At 42.0% G+C, this 25,000-nt stretch overlaps 5 protein-coding genes and 1 long non-coding RNA gene across 8 annotated transcripts in view; 5 read left to right on the top strand and 1 right to left on the bottom strand.

Annotated features, from left to right (window-relative positions):
* The first annotated feature begins 851 nt into the window (after positions 1–851).
* Positions 852–3,189, top strand: fam240a (family with sequence similarity 240 member A). Its single transcript, XM_012815571.3, has 2 exons — positions 852–973; positions 2,583–3,189. The coding sequence occupies exons 1-2, from the start codon at positions 852–854 to the stop codon at positions 3,187–3,189; spliced, it is 729 nt and encodes a 242-aa protein (XP_012671025.2).
* Positions 3,190–8,399: 5,210 nt separating this feature from the next.
* Positions 8,400–13,040, bottom strand: srp19 (signal recognition particle 19). Of its 2 annotated transcripts, XR_001161955.3 has the most exons (6): positions 12,798–13,040; positions 12,317–12,392; positions 11,986–12,057; positions 11,783–11,891; positions 9,133–9,398; positions 8,400–9,030 (listed from the first exon to the last, which is right to left on the bottom strand). XR_001161955.3 is itself a non-coding variant. In XM_012815787.3 (5 exons), the coding sequence occupies exons 1-5, from the start codon at positions 12,833–12,835 to the stop codon at positions 9,268–9,270; spliced, it is 426 nt and encodes a 141-aa protein (XP_012671241.1). In that variant the 5' UTR covers positions 12,836–13,040; the 3' UTR covers positions 8,400–9,267. The 2 variants fall into 2 exon arrangements, 1 of the variants encoding a protein (XP_012671241.1); XM_012815787.3 differs by having other exon boundaries at positions 8,400–9,398.
* Positions 13,041–14,770: 1,730 nt separating this feature from the next.
* On the top strand, positions 14,771–15,961 carry zgc:101664 (uncharacterized protein LOC450064 homolog). The gene is made up of 2 exons (XM_012815936.3): positions 14,771–14,838; positions 15,067–15,961. The coding sequence occupies exon 2, from the start codon at positions 15,154–15,156 to the stop codon at positions 15,892–15,894; it is 741 nt and encodes a 246-aa protein (XP_012671390.2). The 5' UTR covers positions 14,771–14,838; positions 15,067–15,153; the 3' UTR covers positions 15,895–15,961.
* Positions 15,962–17,563: 1,602 nt separating this feature from the next.
* LOC105890047 (ladderlectin-like) lies at positions 17,564–19,382 on the top strand. Of its 2 annotated transcripts, none has more exons than XM_031570027.2 (7): positions 17,564–17,677; positions 17,760–17,870; positions 18,206–18,253; positions 18,360–18,469; positions 18,691–18,816; positions 18,986–19,082; positions 19,168–19,382. In XM_031570027.2, exons 2-7 carry the CDS (start codon positions 17,795–17,797, stop codon positions 19,236–19,238), a joined length of 528 nt encoding a protein of 175 aa, XP_031425887.1. In that variant the 5' UTR covers positions 17,564–17,677; positions 17,760–17,794; the 3' UTR covers positions 19,239–19,382. The 2 variants fall into 2 exon arrangements, with proteins under 2 accessions (XP_031425887.1, XP_031425888.1); XM_031570028.1 differs by having other exon boundaries at positions 17,613–17,677; positions 17,769–17,870.
* A 1,155-nt stretch (positions 19,383–20,537) lies between these two features.
* On the top strand, positions 20,538–22,393 carry LOC116221044. Its single transcript, XR_004163981.1, has 3 exons — positions 20,538–21,998; positions 22,123–22,158; positions 22,241–22,393. It is a non-coding gene; the product is annotated as an uncharacterized LOC116221044 (long non-coding RNA).
* A 1,053-nt stretch (positions 22,394–23,446) lies between these two features.
* Positions 23,447–25,000, top strand: part of LOC116221173 (interleukin-6 receptor subunit beta) — a 9,238-nt gene continuing 7,684 nt past the window's right edge. The window contains exons 1-3 of the mRNA XM_031571082.1: positions 23,447–23,999; positions 24,414–24,496; positions 24,896–25,000. The exon at positions 24,896–25,000 is cut by the window's right edge and continues 115 nt beyond it. Of these exons, the coding sequence (XP_031426942.1) occupies positions 23,828–23,999; positions 24,414–24,496; positions 24,896–25,000 (360 nt within the window). The 5' untranslated portion in view covers positions 23,447–23,827. The remainder of the gene's footprint in view (positions 24,000–24,413; positions 24,497–24,895) is intronic.

Here is a 25,000-nt window from a genome sequence, read left to right as displayed (position 1 = left end):
CGCACAATGACAGGAATGTCGGCGCTCCGTCACGCTCTGTAGCGCCCCTCTGGAGGGGTCATGAAGCACCAGACCGGGGCTGGCAGATCAGGAGTGACCCTCTACAGGAGAGCTCTCAGCGGCGGGGAGCATTGTCTGGTGCCTTGACAGTGTCCACAGCGACCTCAAGGAAGAGGCAGTATCCACAGCAACCTCAAAGAAGAGGCAGTTGCTAGGCAAGTGGACGTCATTCAAAGTTAAAGGTCAGTCAAATTTTCTCAACGTCTCAACTAATAGAACCCTTCCAGTATTTTCATTACACACTTTTTGGAATGTGGTTAGGACCACCTCGTTATCCTGACAAAACCCAAAGAGCCTATTTCTTGACTTTTTAATGAAAATGTTGGTCTATGAAAGTGACATTGTTACGGAATTAATTCTTTTCTCCGGCTGTGTTGTAAGTTGAATACTTCTAGAGGGTTCTGCTTGTATTGCTTTCAATACATTTATTAGTTCTGTTCCTCGGCCAAATATGCCCACACAAGACCTCGATACAAGGTGGTTAATTTATTTCTGATATAAATACCCGATCTGATGACAGCTTAAGAACCTGCGGGGTGACACTGCTCCACTCGTCGTCCAGTTAGACTGGAACTCTGCCACTTTCCATCGTGCTACGCACTCAGATCAGAAGAACCACCATCCATTTAATGTTTGTCAAGTTTGTGAAATATGTGAAGAGCTGCTTACCTTTTATCATGTATTAGGAGTGAGAGAACTGAACTGTAGTCACACTTCTCTTATATAAAAAAAATATGCATGTGAGCATATTAGCTCATTATAATCTATATCTATTTCTGTTTTGCTCATAGATGAATGTGGCTTTAATCCACGAGAAACTGTTCATTCAGTCATTCTGGGAACAGAGGATTGACAAGCACTCCAAAGTCTCTGGGACTGAGGATGGCAGAATGAAGAAGAGCGCCCTTTCAAAGTAGGTCACTTACGAGAGCTTTTCTCTCATTTACACCACGCCACCAACAGAAATGCAAAGGATAAAACGTCCTCTTCACATCTATCTCTATCAGTGATGATAGTTCTATATGATGATAGATCTATATGAAAGGTCACATTCTATCTGTATGGCATAGAATGCATTTTCCCAGTGGCACAAAAAGGTGTGTGTGTGTGTGTGTGTGTGTGTGTGTGTGTGTGTGTTTTAAGGCGTATGCGCAGCACCCAAAACAATGGCACCCTATATATGGCCGAGTTGCATAATAACAAGAAACTTCTTTGTCATTCATTTGTCTTTCACTTTTTATTTAAAAAGTGTCACACACTTACAGAGACCCTACAGTCCCATAAGGTGATTTTTTTTCTATCTTCTGGGAACAAGTTATCATATATATAAAAAAAAGTACCACTTTATGGGCTCCTTACACACTGTATCGTAAATATAGCCTACCACGCGGAAAATAGTATGTAGGCGAGTAGCCTACAGATTGGACTAGCATTGGGCATGGCTGCGCTCCGGGCTCAGCAATTGGCTTCAATGACTAGCAATGCTGAGAGTTCAGAGAGTTTACTAAGAGTGTCATTGAAAAAGCAAACTGTCATGGCACTCCATCAGGGGCGCAGAATAGAAAAAGAAAAGTGGAAAGGATAAGGCAGGTGAAGTTATGAAAATGAAGTGTCTATGTGGATAATAGGTAGGTTTTAAAGTTGGCTAATTACGTTATTCAGACTAGCTAAAAGTTAGCTAGGTTTTTACACAAAAAATGGGTCTGGTTGGCTTAATTAAGATTAGATTCTTAACAGCATGCTACAGAGGGGGGATGAAATAAAGATGCCAAAATCAGATATTTCTGCCAATTGTAATGTACAAAAACATGTTACAAAGTTAAAACATGTAAATACAAGAAATAGACACAAAATTTGATTCATCAGCATGATAAGCTTAAAAAAACTTTTACTAAAACCAGCTTGGTAAGATATATGAAGGATAAATCTGCGTGATGAAAGACAATTAGGGAAGGGGTGAAGCTGGATCTGGGGAAAGGCCGCAGAGGAATGATGGCATCCACTCCGGATAAGCAGAGACCATTGGAACTCAGGCTCCCCCTTGGTGTCATATAATAGCCCTAGCCTCCCTCAAAGCCTTAAGGTCAGAGGATTATCCACCACTGCAGAACCGCAGCCCCGTCCAAATGTAATAATCCACATCAATGTGAAGAAGGCGCCAGAGATAACGCTATCCCACTGAGCGCATGGTGCTGAGGAAAGAATAGCCTCCTAACGCCGTCCTGTCGTGGAGTTGGCCGGGCTGTGTTACTCATATAAACTGAAGTGGAATCAGATAATAAAAACAAATCAGGTTTCATGTGGGACTGGATTGTGTTGATCTAAACAATTAACTGCAAAACATATGGAGAAGTGGTCCTCCTGTGATTTAAAGGCTAGTAATGGAAATTCTACTGAAGCACTTTTTAGAAGCATGCTTTTAGTTTCTTAATAACTATAGTAATTCGTGTCCAGTGTTTTGTTCCTAACCCAGTGACATGAATGAGATGTCCTCACTTGTGTACGTGGTTGGACTGCTACAGGCTGAGAGACGAATGGGTCAGGAGACTGGAAAGCCGAACCAAACATCTGAAGACCTTCGACGACGAACTGCTGAAGAGGAACCTAGAGGAACGAAAGCAGAGGGGGAACAAGAAACAGAAGGAGGAGAACGAAACGAAACACGACACGGAGACTGAAGAGGGCCAGGAGACGGAGGATGGAGAGGAGATGGAGCAGAGTGGAGAGATGGAACAAAATGAGAATTCTGAAGAGCAGGAGGTGACTGAGGAAGCAGTGGAGAATGTGGGGACAGAGGGGACAGAGGAAGCAGTGGGGACAGAGGTGACAGAGGGGACAGATGTGACAGTGGGGACAGATGTGACAGATGTGACAGTGGGGACAGATGTGACTGAGGAAGCAGTGGAGAATGTAGGGACAGAGGTGACAGAGGTGACAGATGTGACAGATGTGACAGAGGTGACAGAGGGGACAGTGGTGACAGAGGGGACAGTGGGGACAGTGGAGAATGTGGGGACTGGGACAAAAAAAATGGAGGAGAATGTTGGGATTCCTGAGAACGCTGAGGCAGACTCAGAGATGCAGCCCGAAAAGCCAGAAATGGTGATGGAGCCGACGGAGCAGGAATGATCCTTTTCCCTCCCGCTCCAGCCCCCGCCGCCGCTCCAGCCCCCGCTCCAGCCCCCGCCAGCGATGAACACTTTAAAAAAGTCTGCAGTTGACAATAAATTATTCAGATGTAGCGTCTCTGTGTCAGTATATTATTCAGATGTAGCGTCTCTGTGTCAGTATATTATTCAGATGTAACGTCTCTGTGTCAGTATATTATTCAGATGTAACGTCTCTGTGTCAGTATATTATTCAGATGTAACGTTTCTGTGTCAGTAAATTATTCAGATGTAACGTCTCTGTGTCAGTATATTATTCAGATGTAACGTCTCTGTGTCAGTAAAGTTCTTTGGGTTTTTGTTCACACTACTTATCATTTACAGAAACAGTAACTTTGTTATTGGCTCATAACATTAGGCAAGTTTGTAGTGTAGCTAGGAGAAAACTTTTCCAGATTGTTCTTTTAAGGACACCAACAAAGATATTTATGTGCACTGGACAGCTCGTATCCCATTTGACTGTCAACAACAGGGGGATATTTATGGACGCGTGTAAGCTGACAAACTCTTTAGGTGATCTAAGACAGCAGGCCGTGACTGATTTACAGTCGGCCAAGACCTTGGTGAATACGTAGTCATCCAATGAAGAAACACTTTTTTTGTTTGTACAAACATGTATGTGACAGGTACTTTTCTTTCATTGAACTTTCTCCAGATTTATTTAACAGTACTTTTTTTGTATTTTTTTTTAAAACATAGCCAGCCATGTGATAGTCAACAGTTGAGGTTAAGGACACACAGCAGACGGACCACTGCTTCCATACTATATAAAGACTATAATGAGGAGGCAGGCGTCATTGAAATCATGTAGTTGGCACAGCAACTGTATCCGTGTGATCTGTGAGCACTAACATCACACCAGCGGGCGTCTCACAGACCTGCGAGCGCAACAGGTGGCGTGAAGGACATGACAGACTGCTCTCTCCCCCGGGGCCAGGCTGGCAGGCCGGAGCCAGAATGTCACCATGTGTTTATGTCCCCCACTCCCACACACCAGAATAATCAACTTGAAATATAGGGCTTGATCTGCTGACAGGTGCTGTCATGAGACCGAAGACTGATTCAAACTCTTCTCAGGTATTGGGAATGTTTTCCTCCCAAACATGTGCGAGACCGTCGCTGACGTATTTTTAACCGTGTAAAACAATCGTATGGTTACTAGTGAAAGAGTAGCATTTTTAACCATGTACTGTAAAACAATCTCATGGTTACCAGTGAAAGAGTAGCATGTTTAACCATGTAAAACAATCTCATGGTTACTAGTGAAAGAGTAGCATTTTTAACCATGTAAAACAATCTTATGGTTACTAGTGAAAGAGTAGCATTTTTTATCCTTCAAAAGCAAATGGATGTTTATATAAATGGACTCTCGTCTTTATTATAGTTTTTCAAACTGAAACATGGCTAAAATCAGACGAATACGTAGCCTTGAACAGGTCTACCCCCCCAGGTCATGTTTACTGCCACAGGCCACACCCCTCCAGGTCATGTTTACTGCCACAGGCCACACCCCCCCAGGTCATGTTTACTGCCACAGGACACAGGCCGCAGGACAGGGCATGGACGTGGAGTAGCAACAATTTTTCAAAGACCTGAATTTAAATTAAAATCATTTGAAGTTCTAATACTTCATCTTATACACCCAAACTGGAAAACCACCCCTCAGTCACTCTTGTGACACTACACACTGACTTCAGTCACTCTTGTGACCCTGCACACTGACTTTCTATCCGAGTTCTCTGACTTCCAACCCACCCCGGTTATAAATTCCTCATGAGAGACAATGGAAACAACAGTCTTACAATCACATTCCAATCACTAATAGACTCTTTTGGGGGTTTGACCTTCATTGACCTTGTATTAACATATAGCTTAGAAATTGACAACCCTATAGTTCTACCTCAAAATACTGCCCTTTCAGACCATCACCTAATTACATTCAACATGCAATTAGAACTCTGCGCAACATCGGAATGAATCCACTTTCTACAGCCTTTGCTTATCTGACAAAAGTACTACAGTATTAATGTCCAAACTACCAGCCGCACTTGCCTCACTCTTACTCCCGGTACTAAGCTCATCCCCACCTCATGCCGCCCGACTAACAAGTGTTCTTTGATAGATGGATGGATGGATGGATGGATGGATAGATGGATACTTTATTTATCCCGAGGGAAATTTAGGAATTTAGTTTGGCTGAACCCTTGACACTATTGCACTGCTGAAAAAGAGAATAAAAATTGTTAATAATAATTAATTACTCAACAATTTGAAAGAAAGTGGTACTCCACCAAACTTGAGGTAATTCACCTGGCATGGAATGTGAAATCAGCCTATTATTCTTCATTGATTGAAAACAATCAAAACAACCCAAGGTTTGTCTTCAACACCATTTCTAAACTGACAAAAAAACACAATGTAATCGAACATCCTGATCCTATAACCTTTAGTAATAATGATTCCATGACCTTTTTCAATAACAGATACATCATTGATGTGTCCTGCCCCCTGCTATCCTGTATAACCAAAACTCATCATGTCAGCCAACATAACTAAACATAACTCATCAAAACTAAACACACACACACACACACACACACACACCACACACACACACACACACACATACCTCATCAAAACTAAACACACACACACACAAACATAACTCATCAAAAACTAAACAGAAACAGAATTAATAACACACCATGCCGGGCAGCCTCTCCCTCTTCTATATCCCATTATGCGAAGGCATTAATACAGATGAAGTGGCCATATTACTTACTGTTAATTGTTTACCTACATTTACCTCTTTATCTGTTCACCAAATTGATGTTTACTAACCACATTTTCTCTCTCTTATAGTGCGACCTTTGTTGAAAACCTTGTTCCTCATCACCATATCCATTCAATACATATATGCATATAAGGCAGCCGAGCTCTGCCCACTCACTTTGCCTGTCTTCCCCTCCTAGTCTAGACTGTCTCCGCTGTGGGATGCTGCTGTAGTCTCTCCACCTGATCTACACACACACGCACACACACACACTCACACACACACACACACCCTCCTAGTCTAGACTGTCTCCGCTGTGGGATGCTGCTGTAGTCTCTCCACCTGATCTACACACACACACACACACACACACCCTCCTAGTCTAGACTCTCTGCTGTGGGATGCTGTTGTAGTCTCTCCACCTGATCTACACACACACACACACACACACACCCTCCTAGTCTAGACTCTCTCCGCTGTGTGGGATGCTGCTGTAGTCTCTCCACCTGATCTACACACACACACACACACACACACACTCACACACACACCCTCCTAGTCTAGACTGTCTCCGCTGTGGGATGCTGCTGTAGTCTCTCCACCTGATCTACTTGTAGAAACCTGTCAGCCTACACCAACCCACCCCTCCCACTCTGACATGCACTTATTCTACCCCACACTCTGTGTTGTCCCCTGCCACACGGTCATGCACTTATTCTATCCTATACTCTGTGCTCTGTGCTGTCTTTACCTGCAATGCAAATAATCAACATGGTTTTCTGTTTCATTGCTCTACTTACCCTTGTAATAGTAGCCTTACGAGCACACTGTGTACCCACTAAGCTGTTCTACGATACTTGAATGCTCTCTCCCCAACTTATCCACTATCAATTTAGTATGTATCATGTAGGCTATATATCATGTTATGTTTGTATGTATTGTGTACATTAACCACACGTATGCTAGCATGCTTATCCTGCTCACGTGTCCCAACTCATCTGCCATGTTTCTGATTGGTTCCCCTTCTGCCCCCCCCCCCCCTCCCTTTGAACCGAGGTTCAGCTCAAGGTTTCTCAGGGAGTTTTTCCTCACCCCTTGCTGCAGTGGGGTTCAGTCCCTGGGCTCTGTTAAGCACCTTGAAACTATTTTATTATTTTGGCGCCATATGAATATGCTTACTGGATTTAGTTCAAGGCTGAGATGTAGTCTCACTAGGTTCTGCTGTGTGAAAGCCGTAAGGGTTAGACCCAACTCTTCAGAGAGCACCTCCCTTCCTAACTGGCACCCTGACTAGCGCTTAACTTGCACTTCAGCAGTTACATTCCTGCACTTCTTTTTCCTTTCTAGGTCGTTTTTCTAATTCTTATGTAAAGTAGTATTTATTGTTACACCATGTTCTTTATTGCTCTTAGCTTGAATGTTCTCTTCATTGTACGTCGCTTTGGACAAAAGCGTCTGCTAAATGACTAAATGTAATGTAAATGTAGACTAGACTACCTGTATTCTGTTCACCTGTCGACGACACACAGGCCTTTGTGTGGACATTAACACACGTTACAAGAACACACGCTTATGCGCAAGTGTGTGCAGAGACACCTGAGCTTTGGAAGTTTTACTTTTCACCTCTACTCAAGGTTTAGCCAACAAAACATATTTTGTGTGAAGGGTGAGAAAAAGAAGTTACCATGGTGATGTGGAAAACTCAAGGGCATGATCCACGAGTCATTTTGTACAATCTTTTGAAAGCTGAATTAATGACACCTGACCTGCAAACGAAGAAGTCATTCAGCAGTTTGTGCTCCTTCATGGTGTACACATGGCTCAGTAAGCAGGTGTGCACAGTTACTCTAAAAGGTACCTTAGTAGTCCAATGCACTCTGCACCCTAACCTTTGCATATGGTGGGACCCATTTTCAACCACACTACAAAATACATTTTAAAACGATTTAGTAACATGTCTTTACATTGTATATTTATCACTGGTGATACATTTATGGTTTATTATACTTCAGGTCTATTTCTATGATCATGCTCTTTGCATAATTCTGATGCAACATATTTATTTACACATATTTGTATTTGCATTCACATACCGTCTTGAGTTCCAGCTATAGCACAGCTAAATATGTTAATGCATTACTAAAGTTAGCCAAGATGAGGTTGGTGATCTTAAATATGGCATCATACATATTATGTATTTCTACCCCCAAAACTGCTGACTTTCTGGTTAGCTTAGGGGTGATGAATAAAAAAACACTCCAGGGTTTAGACACTCTTTAAGTTTAAAGAACCTGGTGGCAATTTTAAACTTTCATTACGAAGTAAAAAAGGTCTTTGTTTTACTGTTAATACTCAATGTTCATTATCCGCTGAAACAACAAACTATGCCAAAAAATGTATTCAGTATTTGCAAATCCTTTATTGCATCACGTGGTGACTTTTTCATAATTAAATAAGACATACGTCAACACAACTTAGACCATTTCTACTCTGGAAAAGGAGAGGTCAAATACTGTGTTGATGAAAGTAAAGCACAGCCACTACTTAAGACATGCGAGTAGAAAACAAATATGTGGCCTCAGGTTGTGTGTGTCGCTAGAACTTAAAGCTCTGGTTTCCACTCTTCCCATCACATTTGTCCTTAACATGGCCGTGTAGAGGTCAAGCAATATTTTCAGAAACTCAAGAATTTGCCTCTTCTGTTTTTCATGAAAAAAACTGGAAAAAAAACTGGCTTTTGCCAAAAGTAATTGTGAAACATAATAAAAGAGTTTGCCATTTTCCCATGTTGAAACAAAAGAAAGGCGTAAAGAAAAAAATATGGAGTTTGCCATTTTCCCATGTTGAAACAAAAGAAAGGCGTAAAGAAAAAAAGATGGAGTTTGCCATTTTCCCGATTTTGAAACACACTTCAGGATTGGGTATCTGGCTATTTTTCCCCGTCACGGCAATCCTTTGAGGTGCTCGTCTCTTTCACTGTGGTTCATTGTGTTTGAAACGCTGTTTGCAGACTACAGATTCAGCAGCGAGCTAATGAGAAACAGAAGATCCATCAAATCAAGACAGTGTTTGAAAACACGGAAATGAAATCCTCAACAATCTAACCAAAAAATGTTTGAACAGCATGTTCACCTGAGGATGGCTACAATTTGACAACCTTCAGCTTGGATTGAATAAAGCTCTTAAGCTCCAGAACACACAAATCAACACAGGTGGACACCGACCGACAGACAGACAGACAGACAGACAGACAGACAGACAGACGCTCTACTTCTTCTTCTTCTTCCCCTTCTTCCCACCCTCTCCCTGCTGAGCTCCCGCCTCCCCTCCTCCGGTCTTCTGCGTCCTCGTCTTCAGCTTTGGGATCATCTCCGCCGCGTAAAACATCACGTCTTTACCTGGGAAGAAGAGAACAGAACGCGCAAGCCCACGTGAAACTTCTTAAACGACATCGGACGAGAAGATGAGGAGAACCAGCCAATCAGTTCAAGATTCAAGGAGTATACAGGTGGCTGTGTACGGTGTGCATGTGTTGGGATGAGTTGACTATATATAGCAAAGTGTAGTGACACTTGCTTCAGAAAAGATGAATCACTGACAGTATCTCCAAGGTGCAGTCTTAAGATACTAAACTTTATCTATAAACACACATCTTTACTGACCTGACAGTGATTCATCTTTTCTGAAGCATTGAAATACTGTTGTCTGCGGCATGAGAGCCTGGCAGCGGGACACTGAGAGTTTGTGTTTCTGCCACACGCTCATCTGTACACTGAGAGTTTGTGTTACTGCCACATATTCAGCTCTACACTGAGAGTTTGTGTTACTGCCACACGCTCATCTGTACACTGAGAGTTTGTGTTACTGCCACACACTCATCTGTACACTGAGAGTTTGTGTTACTGCCACACGCTCATCTGTACACTGAGAGTTTGTGTTACTGCCACATATTCAGCTCTACACTGAGAGTTTGTGTTACTGCCACACGCTCATCCATTCTCGCCCAAACTCACAAAATTGGGTGATGACATGTTATTCTATTTCCATTGTTCTCGAATTATGGTATGCATTGTAGGGGTGGGGGAAAAAAATCGATTTTTCGATTTCTCTCGAACGATTCTGTCTCGATTCAGAAAAGTTCATAATCGATTTTTTAATAAAATTTTTTTTTTTTTTTTTTTTTTTTTTTTTACACATCCATTTTGTGTTGAAATGCAAGCTGCATCGATTATTGCATTGTTCATTGAAAGTCATAATTGTGACAAGGAAAAGCTTTTTCTCTAATAAAAAATAGAGAAGGTAATTCATCTGTTGATTTTCTTTAATTATCAAACACAAAGTAGGAAGTGATTTGAGACTCTGAGTAGCAAACTCAAATGTTTTAAAAATCGACATGCATCGATAATCGTTTTATCGGTTTAGAATTGATAATCGATAATCGGTTTTGAATCGATAATCATTTTAGAATCGATAATCGGTTTAGAATCGAATCGTTGACCACTGAATCGGAATCGAATCGTGAGGTGCCAAGAGATTCCCACCCCTAATGCATTGTGTGCGCTATCAGTTCATTATATTGTATAACGGAGACAAATAGGACATCCTCCCAGGCCAATAGGGGATATTAGTGTGTATGCAGGTGAACTCGCGTCTGGGCTCATCTCATTGCAAGCGGTCACCATTCTCAGCTGCCGGAGTAAAGTAGTGAACCTTCCTTGTGGATTATTCTCGGTCAGAAGATGTAGATGGCTGCTAAGGGATTTATTGCTTCTTGTTCGTCCTTTTTGAACCGGCTTCTCGCTCCAATTGTTTCTCACAAACTTTGACTTCGATTGCAATCTTGATTAACTGTATTCATATTTGAACTATTTCTACTGCTTGCTGGACATTAAGACTGAATCTATAATCGGTTTGTGTGTAGTTTGTGTGCATCTGTAGAGATGTGATTAATTGAGTAGCCTACTTCAATACACCGTGGGACTATATTATCGCCTCTGATTGTTTCGTTATTATACATTATTGTTATATTTAGAAAGACAGTGCATTTTTTTTTAGTTTGCGGATTTAATTAGAAGCTTAAGAGAAAGCCCAGTCTCCCAGCAGCAGCTATACAAGACTCCAATACCCGATTCATCTCCACTAAACATAAGGAACGGATAGAGGACGATTGTGTAGCAGACAACATTATTGGAACATTATAGCCTAAAGTAATCGCTTGTGTGTTCCAGGCAAGCCTGATCGCCCCAGAGATGTTTGATTCACTCATAATAGCCTTTATGGGCGCTATTATTAGGCCGTTGGCGCATAAATGAGTGCATACTTCTGCTGATGCAGAGGCCATCGGTGGAGTGGGCAGTTCTCCAATGTGGCCCAGGACACGTTCGTGTTCGCACCGCTAAAGAATGTGGCCAGATGCATCCCAAATGCGTCCTCTTATAATGGGATCACCAACCAAAGACACTTGTTAATACCAGGTGTGAACGAGGTCATCGCCCATCATATGCTACCAACGAGACATGCATGCACTTGCCTGGTGTAGGTCTTATCTCTCTGACTGTTGTCAGTTTGTACTTGTCCATTATAAACCATCTAGTCGAACAAAGATAAATTATGGAGTCCCCCAAGGCTCTTATGCCTGGGCTCTGTAAAGTGCTTTGTTAATGGCACTATACACAATTATTAAATTGAAAATTAAATTCACACAATTTCAACTTCCACATTGAACTATTTTCACACTATGGTTGTTGAATTGACCATCTTCACACAAGACAACCACACTCACGTGAGGCAAACTTCTCTTGACACGGATTTCCGTCCTCCTGTTTGATCTGGACACGAACTCTTCCCCTGAACTGAACATCCCTGTTCCACTCGCGAGGGTGCATCTTGTTCTACAGGAGGTCACACAACAGTACAAAATGACATGATGCCTGTTCTGTGCTTTTGCCTTCCGGAGCGAATAATCGTGTGTAGCTGATGCCTCACCTCTACCAGAACATTCACTCCTGCCGCTGTCAAAACATCCCGGATCTCCACACATGTGGGGTTCTCAACAGCCTGCAAAAAAAAACAAAAAAAAAAACAAACAAAAACAAAAAACTTGGATAATTTGTACACTAATGTTACATGGTCTGTCCAACAAATTGGATGATCTGGAAATTACCTCTGTTACTGCTACACAGTACAACACAATAAGTCAGTACATACTGTATATGCTTACAAACCAAGTGTACATGTAGTGTACAATCGCACACATACTCGTCGTTCACTTAATGACTATAAATACATTTATTCGTTCAGAGACGAGGTGTCTCACCTTTTCCGCAGGTATTCTGCGCCCCTCGGCTAAGGTTTTCTTACTGTTGATATATATAGGATAAAGGCATATGAACCTGAAAGGGAAAAAAAAAAAAAAAAAAAAAGAGTCTGATTGATTTCAAAGTTGTGCTGTGTCAAGGATCTTACACACCAAATCCCGTTTGCTTGCATGGTGATGGAACTCCAAAGAATCAAATCAACAACTTGGAGAAGCATTAAAAACAGCAGCAAGCCAAAAGTAATGTACACCGTTAACTAATGATACCACAATCAGTCTTTACCAACATTGCTGGAAAGAATTCCTAAACGCTTTTTGCCAACAGGCTAGCCAGCTAACGTGAACTGCTCAACAACGACTACGGTTTCCCATAGCTTAGCAGTAAAGTAGGCAACATTAACGTGTATTAACGATAAGTTGAATGACAGACAAAAGACAGAGAACAATCCAGCGTGTACAGCGTCCCATATTTCTAACCAACCTCTCTTTGTCGTCCGGTTTTGTTGTCAGATGGGCCATTTTAGTCACATAGAGAAACGATGATACAAGTAGCCGTAAGTACACGTAGCTTTTTAGCTCAAGTGGGAGATCCACGGCACTGCTCTGATTCTTCTTCCTTTATGTGTGGGGTGTTGGCGCATGCTGAATTTTAGATTATCGCCACCCTCTGTTGTGGAGTTGTATCTGTAACTGTACGGGCAACTACTTGTATCGCAGCTTTTGACATCCCTTTGTTTTTAAAATGTGAAATACACAAATGTAGTAACAGCCTGTTTAGTTTTTCCCTGGTGCTTTTATCCTTTCTAACAATCTATGGTGGCTTTCGTCCTCGTGGTGTTCCAATAGAGGGCAGCAAAGCATCCTATCTCAGTCAGCTTGGCGACAGATACAAGAGAAGAAGACACGAAGACCAGCAGCGAGTTCCGTGGAGCTAGCGACAATAAGCGATAATGGGTGCCAATATGGCGACGAAAACAGTCATAAAAGTCCACTTCAAACTTCATCTTAAAAAATCGGGCTGGTAAATGTTTCAACGTTTTTGCACGACACAGGCCTGTTGTGCTGCTAACTAGCGACATTGCATCTGCACATTTGAGTTAGCAGACTCGTCTGGCAAATAACTACATTAAATGAGAGAGTGGCCTATTATCAACACAACATTTAGATGTTTGGTGTTTATAATTTCTCCAGATTTGTTTTCTATTTAATCTATTATAAATCTCCGCCTCAAGAAAGTTGCATTTCACACCAAGGGCCTTATTGCTGACAAAATATATAGTTGTATTTATATTGCTCATGAGCCATAACACACCATACACATGACTGAATAAATGAGATATGGGCCTACATAAACACCGGCAGTGTTTTATATGAATAGGCAGAACAGTGAGTTGAACATTATTTAATCCCCTATGTGTCAGACTCTGTAAAATATACATGGACATACAATACATATGGTTAACACACACATCGAGGAATACTGAATATTTGTATGTATCAGCTGGTGAACAAAGGACAGTCAACATTCCTTTCTGTCTTTGGGATAAAGCTCCACACGTTTTATTAAAGAGAAGGAAAGGCATGCGCATGAAACGCATTTCTCTGCCACACAATTTGAATGTATTCAATAGGCAATTAGGCCTACAGTCGCTCGGTGTGCCCTGATACAAAAGCTATTCAGGTTCTATTATCCAGTTATTTTCTGAAAGTATATGTTATGAGGATTTCATTCCACCCCCATATCAAGGGTGAATAATTGTGTTGTTTTACCCAGCCACACAAATTGAAGCTCATCATAGGCCTGGTGGATGTGATTTGGCTGGGGCTTACCATGACCTGGGACGCCTGGTGGATGTGATTTGGCTGGGGCTTACCATGACCTGGGACGCCTGGTGGATGTGATTGGCTGGGGCATACCATGACCTGGGACGCCTGGTGGATGTGATTGGCTGAGGCTTACCATGATCTGGGACCTACAAATGCAATTCAGCCCTAAATACCTATATTGTTTCTTAAATGTGTTATGAGGGTTTTATTTCACCCTTACATCAAAGGGGCACAATTTCTTGTTTTCCTTACCACAGAATTTCAAGTTCGTCAGTAGGTGACTGATGTAGTCCAAATATTTTGCAATTTTTATGGCGCATCTTTCAACCCTCAACCTCAAGCAGGTGGAAGAACTAATGTAGAAGTTCAAACAACTAAATTACTTGGTAGTACATTTTTGGATATGTCATTTCCCAGAAATGATTTAGAGTAACAAGAGGCATGTTTATTTAGATAACTCTAAAAGCTTCTTAGAAAAGGCATTTCAAGTCTTATTCTAGCTCATTTGTATTTTCCAACCTTTACGTTTGGTTTACCTAATTATTTTCCTCCATTTGTATTAAATCTATAATTAAAAACTAATGAATAAAACTTTTATTTTGAAAACAAAAAACAAAAAAACAACGCCGCCATAATGACATTTCCGTTATTAACGCTGGCTACACGCAGCTAGCAGCGCTACGCTTAAATCAGAGGTAAATAAACATTTGCTATCCCTGAGTAGCGGTATTTAAAAGCTTAATCGTATCTGTCTTCTAAGTAGAGAATGGCTTATAGATCACTGAGCTAACGTTTGCAGATTGTTATCTAAACTATGGATCAGCTAGATAACATTTCGCATTACTCGCCAGTGTTTTATTGAACCGACTGTTCCTAGGACTTGGTAACTTCGCGTGCTCATTAATCTATAATGTATGTTGTAGGAGGCTTTCAACTTCTGCAAATGGCAAACTGGAGCAAAACAACTTGGCATAGCTCCTGACCGTTGGCTGCCAATCACCATCATTTGAATGGATGTAGTGTTGCACTATAAGAACAACAAAGACGGTCCAAGCGATATGGTCATCTTCTCCGAGAGGGCACTGGAGGATTTCACTCGCCGTATACTGTCAGCCTTTGAGCCATGGTTTCCAACGCATAAGGACCTATGTCTGCCCATCAGACCTCAGAAGGCACCACCAGTCGTTCTGCCTGAGGATTTAACGAGGCTGCACTCTCACCAGCCGTCTTCGGAGCCATTGCTATCGTCGACAGAACCACAGCCCACGTCTTCGCTCGGAGGGAACAAAAGAGAGAAACCTCAGGTGACACTTTCGGAATGCACAGATGCTAGCAACTCTGTCAAGACGTCAGAGGAGATTGAAAACGCACCTAAGAAGTTTAGACGCTCATGGAGTGTCTTCGCCCCAGGAGTAACATTGAGCGGGAGCACCCAGACACTCTCCAAGCAGTTCCAAAAGGTTATTGAAAGACACAGTCTTCAGCTGCACCAAAGAGCCAAATGGATTATCAGCGAAGTGAACTGTGAACCGCGCGCCATAGAAAGTGTCTGGGCAAAAGTAACTCGCGCCGTGTGCCACTCCAAGCTCCCAACATGCAATGCAAATTTTCAAAGAAATATTGCGCAGATATGGCTGTTCTGCGATGTCATTTATAGCGAATATATTGGGAATTTCCTCATAACAGAGTTCCACCTGAATGGACAAATAAGTTTAGCCGTTCATAAACATGGCAATATATTCAGGTGTTAGATCTATTTTAGAATGTCTTTTTGGTGCTTTTTGAATGAATTATATATGGATGTATAAATATTTTACAAATAAAAATATATTTATATCTTCTTTCAGCTTTTGGTTTTGTTTGATGCCTACCTAGATGGGACCAAATCAGACGCTGTGTAAAATATGCTTGCCACAATGGTGACAGTACATGTACATATGTATATGTAACCAGGGGCGGACTGGCCATCGGGGATACCGGGGGAAGCCCCGGTGGGCCGACGGGGTTGGGCTGGTCCAAAATACCGGCCCACTTCCATCACCAACCGGCCCTCCCTCTGACATCACTGACTGAATTTGACAATACTGCTCGCGATCTGTATTCACACTCATGGTGTCTATTTTTCGAACATTTTCCGAAGTGTCTTCTGAAATGGGTTCTTACGGACTTCGGAAGACCATGGTAAGAAAAGATCTCCGCCTGATTCATGAACGCCTGAAAATGGGTTCTTACACAGCCAAAGCATATTCATCTAGCAAACTATACCTACCTTGGAGTGTTACAATAGCCAGTTCCATTTCATTCCATGTGTCCATCCAGGCAAATTGGTGGATCCAAATGTTATTAAAAAAAAAACATATATGATGTAATTTCTTTGTAATCATCCAAAATAATGTTAAGTGTCTGGGTATTTCTCCAAGTAGGCCACTGACTGGTCGATATGTGCAATGCATTGAGTGGGCAGCGCGATTGTATTGAGTGGGCCAGTCTGACAGTAACTCCCGGGCCACTTTTTCCCCCCAGTCCACCCCTGCTGACTGATGTGATACGATATCTTCTATGTCACATGCAAAAATACGTGGATTTTAGGTCCAGGGCCTAGGCTAATCTATACATATATACAGTCATGGACAAAAAAGATGGGCACCCCTGCACTTCTGTCAGATAATGCACCACTTCTCCCAGAAAATTGTTGCAATGACAAATGCTTTGGTATTCACATGTTTATTTCTTTTGTTTACATTGGAACAACACCAAAAAATCTGAGAAAAAATGCCAAATCTGACTTGATTCCACACAAAACTCCAAAAATGGACTGGAAAAAATTATTGGCACCCTTAACTTAATATTTGGTAGCATACCCTTTGGAAAAAATAACTGAAATCAATCGCTTCCTGTAACCATGAATGAGTGTCTTACAACTCTCTACTGGAATTTTGGACCACTCTTCTTTTGCCAACTGCTCCAGGTCTCTCACATTTGAAGGGTGCCTACTCCCAACTGCTGTTTTGAGATCATACGTTATCACCGTCCGTCTGCACACTCGCAAGGCTCGCTCACTCACGACCATACAGAGCCGCGCGCTTGACACCACAGTCTCAAACAGGCGGGATTCCTGTGCTACTTGAGACTATTTTATTTCTAACTCTAAAAATGAAACAAAATAAGTTCACTAAATCGGTTGATAGGTGTGAATTTTTTTTTTTGGGGGGGGGGCTAAGGAGACTTTTGGGAGGTGTCCAGCCCCCAAAATAGGGCTAGATAAGCCTCTGGTAGGGAGTGAAACAGGTGTGGGTGATTGTGTGATTGGGAGACGTGAATGCAGTGCAGCTGGAACGGTGAACGAGACTGATGACATGCAGCTGGAAGTGTGAGCCCTGAATTGCTGAAGGGGGCGTGGCCGGAGCGCAGCTCAGAGACGTGACACTCCGACACGTGTCTCAGAATGGTATAAAAAGCAGACCAAACGCTGTGCTCATCACTGCATTAGTTTACTTTACCTGAACAGGTGTGCCTGATACTCATCTACAACAGGTAAGAATCCTGCTGCTCTCTGGTCATGCACTCTGAAAAACCTTCAATGATCTACTAAATGTGACCATTTTTTAATCCTTAGATTCCCCAGAGGAAGAAGAATTTACACAAATCAACATGAAGGTTCTCATACTGGCCGCTCTTCTCTGTATGCACTCTGCTGTGACCAATGCTGCGACCCGTGCTGCACCTGGTAAGTACACTCTTTAATCAGACTCTACCTCCTGTCTCTCAAAACAGCAACATTCAGCTTTAGCATTCTTCATAGACATGTATCAGTCATCTTCTGAATCAACCTATATGTTTCCGTCTGGATATTCTCCTTTTTGATGTTTCTAATGTGGCAAAAACCTGTGAACACTGTGGTGTCATTTAGTGTTTTTGTGCTTATCTCTGCAGCAGACTCTGTTCACAGTTTGATATCTCTGTTCTAAATGTCTATGTTGTTCAGAAATCTCAAAGAAAGAACTCCTGTAATACTCTAGCCATGGGGAAATGTTTCTAATGATAGTTCTGTTTCTTTCTCAGTCTCTAACTCGACAGCCTCCTCTATGGTGGAGGGCCCTCTGCCAGCAGGTATGAATGATCTGCAGAATGATATTAGCTGGTGGTGATTAAAGTGTGGTGGTAAAGTAAGACAGATGTTTTGCGATATAAATGCAACATGTTTCGTTTCTCCCAGTTGAGACTGGGCTTCCAGTGTATCCTGGTCAGTGTCCTTCTGGCTGGTTCATAAAAGGTTCCCGCTGCTTTTTGATGGTGACCTCCAAGAAGAACTGGAAGGATGCTGCGGTAAGGCACAACGACCGCATTTAAAGGGGGAGAAGGTGCTTCACCATTGGATTAACACAATGCAGTAACCCCTAAATATGAGGGATGATGTTAAAAAAAAAAAAACCTTGCCTGTTTGTTTGGAAAATGAAAATAAAGAAGCTCCTCTTTTACATCCTCTTTCTCCTATGTACCATTACACTCTTCCTCCTTTCTTTCTCTTTTCCCCCCTCTCTCTCCAGGTGCATTGTGTGGGGCAGCAAGGCAGTCTGGCCTCTGTGCAGTCTTCTGAGGAATACAACTTCCTGCAGTCTATGGTTATACTTTCAGGCCAATCAAGCGCTTGGATCGGAGGTTTCTATTTCCAGGTCAGGAGAAGTATCTTGATTTGACCTTACTGAGACACGGCATCATAGCTATTACTGTTAAAACAGTCTGTCCCAAAACTCTAATTTCTTCACAAATTAATTTGAACATACAATGGGGTACCACAGCTGTTATGACCACACGACCAAGTGCTGTGATTCTGTCTTTTAGGGTGCCTGGCTGTGGATTGACAGCGCTGGCTTCTATTACACTAACTGGCAGACACAGAACAGTGTGTCTTCTCCTTGCTTGCACCTGAATTCCATTGGTAAGTTTCTTCTTCTGAAAGCTATGTACATACAGCATGTCACTGCTTCTGGGAGGCTTATGTTTTGCCTTTGTATGGTTCGTAGGTGGCTGGTCAAACTACCACTGTTGGTCACCCCGCGTATTCTTCTGTGCCAGGAGCACACCATCCTGCTGATGAGACACCTGCAGTGTAACATTTTCTTTACATGAAATGACATGTCACTGACTTCCATGTTATGTAGAGGAATAATCAGGCTTGGAAATCTCTGTATTGTGGTTTAAATGTTTGTGAAATACAATAAATATGTGCTGAAATGTATTTGACCTTTGTGGACAATGTTATTTACAATGATGTTTACATCACTGTATAATGTTAAAGAAATGCAAAAGTGCTCAATGCCAAAGTCATGGTTTGGGAATGGAAGAGCTGATTTTTCATTGACCTTGGAGAACACATTTATTCTAAGTAGTTTTCATTTACCCAGTATTTGTTTCTCATTGCTGACTTCCTAACCGCACAGCTTGATCATCTTCAACTTGATTAGTAGTCGTGCACAACCATGTGTGTTTCACTGTGGTATGAGGGGGAGAAAAAGAGATACAGCGATGGCGAGCGGACCAGATGTGACACTGCAAATGAAGAGATAAGGGCTGCCTGCCTCCTGAAAGATGTGCGGGAGGGGGAGCCTGGTTGGGGGCACGATGAAAAATAATTGCAAGTAGAACTCAGGATTAAATAATTAGCGACACGGATGCTTTTACAATGTCTAGCAATGGAGTTATTAGACTTTCCTCTTTCTTTCTTGCAAGGAGTTCTTCAAGGGTTCTTTGCTATGCTCTGCGCACACAAACATTGCACACACAAACATTGTTCTCAATCTTATTCGTGTAAAACTGGACATCTTCAGCGTTGATGCATATATATTTCCCTTGTATATGTAACAAGGCATGCTTCCCGTTAGGATCTTTCAATCAAAGGCATTGGACTGTTTTGCGTCCGATGGGATTTGAACACGAAACCTTCTGGTCTGTGCCCTGAGCCATACGGACCATGCTTTTAATCTGAGGGTCCAGGGTTCAAGTCCCTGTTCAGGCGATTGCTTTAAAACCAGAATTGTAGACATGTATTGCAAAAACCGAGGGGCATTTTCCGAAGTGTCTTCTGAAATGGGTTCTTACGGACTTCGGAAGACCATGGTAAAAAAAGATCTCCGCCTGATTCATGAACGCCTGAAAATGGGTTCTTACACAGCCAAAGCATATTCATCTAGCAAACTATACCTACCTTGGAGTGTTACAATAGCCAGTACCATTTTATTCCATGTGTCCATCCAGGCAAATTGGTGGATCCAAATGTTATTTAAAAAAAAAACATATATGATCCAGGTAGGCCACTGACTGGTCGATACGTGCGATGCATTGAGTGGGCAGCGTGTCTTGTATTGAGTGGGCCGGTCTGACAGTAACTCCCGGGCCACTTTTTCCCCCCAGTCCACCCATGTATGTAACTGCAGTTTCACAGGAAGACCCTGACATCATCAGTAGAGTGAAAGTGATTGAGTAAAATAAAGGTTGGCCTTGAATCATTCCTCACTACAATGATTATATTAAATTATGCCTAAAAACCTTGTCAGGATAAAAGAAAAACGTTCTGTTTCTGTACGACAACAAAGGTAGCCTAATCTAGACTATACCCTGAACACTATGCAGAATCTGCTGCCAATGGCTGTCAGAAAAGCCAATGTTTAAATTGGGAAAAAATACTTAAAGGTAAAATAAACAAATTTGTTCACTTTTATGATGAATAATGTATATTGTATATGTATATAAAACTCACCAGTAACAAGATGATAATATTTAGAGAGGTAGCTTACCAAATGTCTGATAGAATGATGAGCATGGAAACCAAAGCCAAAAGTTCTTGTCATATTCACATTATATTCACGTTTCAATAACCGTTTTCTTTTCACATTTTGAAGTTAGAGTTGCTATACGGCTACTTTGACCTACATTGATGTTAATGTTAGCAAATAAATGTAAAAACGAGTGTGGCTTGCTATAGCTGCTGGTGTCAAAGTTGCTGGAACATAAACACAAGCCTAACATACGGGTGGTGCAGCTGCAACCTTTATCTCCTCTCTGTGATTTGTTCCGGCAGGACTTTGCACATTTCTGTGAATGGCAACTCAATTATCCTGTCAGAGCGGATAAACCAGCAATATATGGCCTATATATACTGTACATATGCTCTCACACAGTATGAGAGAGAGATTGCAAAAAAAACTTTGTTGTGCTGAAATGGTGACTGAATTGGTTTTGTTTTTCACGTGTTTTGGGATCTCAGAATGAAATTAAGTAATATCTGAGAATAATAGTTGGACGTGGTGAACTGACAGGTCTTGATAGCATCTCTGTGGAGGAGAGACGATGTTGTGAGCTGTTGAGCAATGCTGCAAAACCACAGACACGTGTCGTTAACGTGAAATGTGTCACTTCCATTTCACTGCTTGCCACCCGCTCACTGCAAGGCAAGCCACATGCTCTTAACCATCGACATTGATGCCCTCGAGGTTGGATCAACTCTTAGCCATCGACACTGATGCCTGCGAGGTTGGATTAAGAATCTCTCTTCTCTCTCTTTTTCTGTGTATAGCTGCATGCATGTGATTTTAAGATTGTGGTATGAATGAATACCTTTGCATTTAGATGTGCGACGATTTATATTCTTTGGTATATTTCTATAGGGTTTTAAGTTCAACAAAGTGAAGAGAGTAGCTGGAACATTAGGTTCCAATAGGTGTGTTTAGGTGGACCACTAATGAATATGACAGACAAGAATGAAAGTCAGTGTGGCAGTACTGTCTTTGCAGAGACCAGAGGGGACATGCACTGCTCATCTCGTGTCAGCTCATTTCTACGCTGTTCACAAGCTATTGTAAGTAAGCTTGTTATTGCTAAGCTTCAATGCAACTCAATGCGTATTTCTTTTCCTTATTGTTTATAATGCTCACTCTTTCCCTTCCCTGTCAACACATCTAAATGACTGCACTGACATGGAGGTGGAACATCCTTGGCCAAAAGTTACAGTGATCAAGGTAAACGTGATTCTTCTTCCTGCATCGTTATGTGTATGTTTTGCAAACATTTGTCCTCTTGAGTTCTGCCTTTTCCCTACAGAGGTGACGGTCACAAGCAAAGACCTGATTAAGTGTGAGCACTCAAAAAACTACTGTGTCACAGACAGCAGTGACTGCAGCTCAACTCATGCGGTGCATCGTGGACTAATTGCTGGTCAGTTTGTCCTTTCCTTTAGCTTGATACGGTAAAATACAGTAATATAACGAATAACCTCTTCTGTCACCACACATCAGAAAACACCGTAGCTAGTCAGAAGAGGACATCGTTATTTTACTGTATTTTACTGTTTCAACACAGTATTTATTCATGTGTAATGAGCACCACAATGACATTTGCATTATGATTTAGGGAGAGGAGGTGTCTGATTCCTCAGGGTTTTTGAGTAGGACATGAGTGTGTTTTATTTGTCTGAAAATGGGACGATACTTAAACACTTTATAATCCTCAACCTTGTGATCTGACTGCTTCCAGACACAGTTGAAGACTTTAAGTGTTATTTTATTGAAACTGCTGAGTCTCTAACCTGCCAATGGAAGCTGGAGAAACAGGAGCACGCTGGAGAAACAAAGAGCTCACTGATCCTCAGCAGGTGAGAGCACAAGGGCTTCTAGAACACTGTAGAACTCACTGATCCTCAGCAGGTGAGAGCACAAGGGCTTCTAGAACACTGTAGAACTCACTGATACTCAGCAGGTGAGAGCACAAGGGCTTCTAGAACACTGTAGAACTCACTGATCCTCAGCAGGTGAGAGCACAAGGGCTTCTAGAACACTGTAGAACAGACACAGCTCTCCCTGTATTACACTGAAAGTGCGTATGTGTACACACACACACACACACACACACACACACACACACACACACACACACACATGTATGTGTATGTTTTACAGCATGTATGTGTAAGATTTACAGCATGTGTGTGTGTGTTTTACAGCATGTGTGTGTATGTTTTACAGCATGTGTGTGTATGTTTTACAGCATGTGTGTGTGTTTTACAGCATGTGTGTGTATGTTTTACAGCATATATGAATTTGAATACTGTCAACATGTCTTATTCTTTGGGACTGAGCTCAACATCACTCTCAATATGCAGAATGCCGTGACCAGAACAGAATGGCTGTCTGGAACCTACTACGCTTTCTTGGGAGATTTAGGTATTGCTTTGATCAACTCAAGTCAAATAACATACTCTAAATGTGTACGTCTCGGTCATCTTCACTTCCTACATGTTGTTTCTCTCACATTAGTTCATTAGTTCATTAGTGTTATTGTTATTGTTTATTGTTGTCTTTACACCAGTTGTGTGTTGACCAGTTTCCTTTTGCTTCTACCAGTCCGAGCTCCTCGTCCAGTTGTTGTAGAAGCTGTGACCTCGCAGAGGTCTCTCACGGTGATCTGGACAAGTGAAGACACGTCGACAGCGAGATGCAAACTCCGCCACAAACCTAACGGCACTGACCTGTGGACGGAGGTAGGTGCACCTCGGAAATTAGGGCGCTGTTATAAATATAGTTTCTCTTGCTCTTAAAACTAATAAACATGTTAGTAAGTGATGGGGCAGGGATGGGGACCCAAAAGTCAGTACAAGTGGACTAATTCTGCTACGTACCAAGACTACCTGTGATGTTCCCTCAGATATCTGTTTCGACACCAGAACACCGTCGGAACAAGATGGTGTATGTGATTGACAGCCTTCAGCCAGTTACGCTGTATGCAGTCAGCGTGTCCTGTGTTGGCCAGCATGGAGACTGGAGTGACTGGAGCAAGGAATGCTCCGGAATGACATCAGAGTCTGGTAAGCCTAATGACAATTATATAAAAAGTCAAATTTTAACAGAAATTAATGATCACAATAATGTATATATAATAATATATATACATTATATAATATAGTATATAATGTAATAATAAATATTTATAATAGACTTAGAAGACTTAGACTACAGTAGAATTGACAGTACAACTATTAGAATGCATAGTTTCGAGTTAAAGCACACACACGCCTGTGTTGTTGTCTTAGCTCCACACGCCTGTGTTGTTGTCTTAGCTCCACACGCCTGTGTTGTTGTCTTAGCTCCACACGTCTGTGTTGTTGTCTTAGCTCCACACGTCTGTGTTGTTGTCTTAGCTCCACACGCCTGTGTTGTTGTCTTAGCTCCACACGCCTGTGTTGTTGTCTTAGCTCCACACGCCTGTGTTGTTGTCTTAGCTCCGAGTTCTCCACCCCGAGTCTGCTATCACGTTGATGATTTCTGCTCTCCTGGAACCCGGAAGATCTTACTCCTGTGGACGGTGAGCAGACATTAAAATGATTCTTTACAATTATTCTACAGTTACTTGTATGTAGGATCTGAACAAGAAGAGCATGGAGCTGTTAATGCCTAATTTAATTAAAACAACTTAGAGAGGAACTTTGGTGTGTAATTTTAAATGAGTTCCTCCTGCACGCTGAGTTGTTTGGGGTACAGTTTGCTGCCTAGCAACTAAAGACACAGGATATATCAAAAGGAAGGAAGGAAGGAAGGAACAGATGATTTGACAACTGCCTCTCCCTCCCCTGTTGATCTCCCGATGGCCTGTTTGAACTATAGATTGTTTTTGCCATTAATACAAAGAACTGCATAGAACGAATACAAAAACATTTCAGAACGTCTGTAATTTGGGCCAAATTTCTTCTGTCCTCCGCATTAGGCCCTCCCTGCAGCTAATGCCCACGGCACTATTCTGGGATACAAAGTGTCCTACGTGCCCAGTGAACATCCCCACCTGAACAGGACTGTAACCACCAGCAGCCTC

Source organism: Clupea harengus, chromosome 7 (assembly GCF_900700415.2).
Source record: "Clupea harengus chromosome 7, Ch_v2.0.2, whole genome shotgun sequence".
NCBI lineage: Eukaryota > Metazoa > Chordata > Actinopteri > Clupeiformes > Clupeidae > Clupea > Clupea harengus.
The sequence above is the reverse complement of the archived record's forward strand: the minus strand, read 5'-3'. Positions and strand labels throughout refer to the sequence as shown.

What these genes read in the sequence shown, in the direction of transcription:
- srp19 (XM_012815787.3), bottom strand. Translation starts at nt 12,835, where the DNA reads ATGGCCCATCTGACAACAAAACCGGACGACAAAGAGAG. An exon ending in AAACCGGACGACAAAGAGAG is followed by an intron (nt 12,393 to 12,797) that starts GTTGGTTAGAAA and finishes TTTCCCTTTCAG; the next exon opens with GTTCATATGCCTTTATCCTA. An exon ending in GAGTGAATGTTCTGGTAGAG is followed by an intron (nt 11,892 to 11,985) that starts GTGAGGCATCAG and finishes GACCTCCTGTAG; the next exon opens with AACAAGATGCACCCTCGCGA.
- LOC105890047 (XM_031570027.2), top strand. Translation starts at nt 17,795, where the DNA reads ATGAAGGTTCTCATACTGGCCGCTCTTCTCTGTATGCACTCTGCTGTG. An exon ending in GGAGGGCCCTCTGCCAGCAG is followed by an intron (nt 18,254 to 18,359) that starts GTATGAATGATC and finishes CGTTTCTCCCAG; the next exon opens with TTGAGACTGGGCTTCCAGTG. An exon ending in AGAACTGGAAGGATGCTGCG is followed by an intron (nt 18,470 to 18,690) that starts GTAAGGCACAAC and finishes CTCTCTCTCCAG; the next exon opens with GTGCATTGTGTGGGGCAGCA.
- fam240a (XM_012815571.3), top strand. Translation starts at nt 852, where the DNA reads ATGAATGTGGCTTTAATCCACGAGAAACTGTTCATTCAGTCATTCTGG. An exon ending in AAGAAGAGCGCCCTTTCAAA is followed by an intron (nt 974 to 2,582) that starts GTAGGTCACTTA and finishes GGACTGCTACAG; the next exon opens with GCTGAGAGACGAATGGGTCA.
- zgc:101664 (XM_012815936.3), top strand. Translation starts at nt 15,154, where the DNA reads ATGGATGTAGTGTTGCACTATAAGAACAACAAAGACGGTCCAAGCGAT.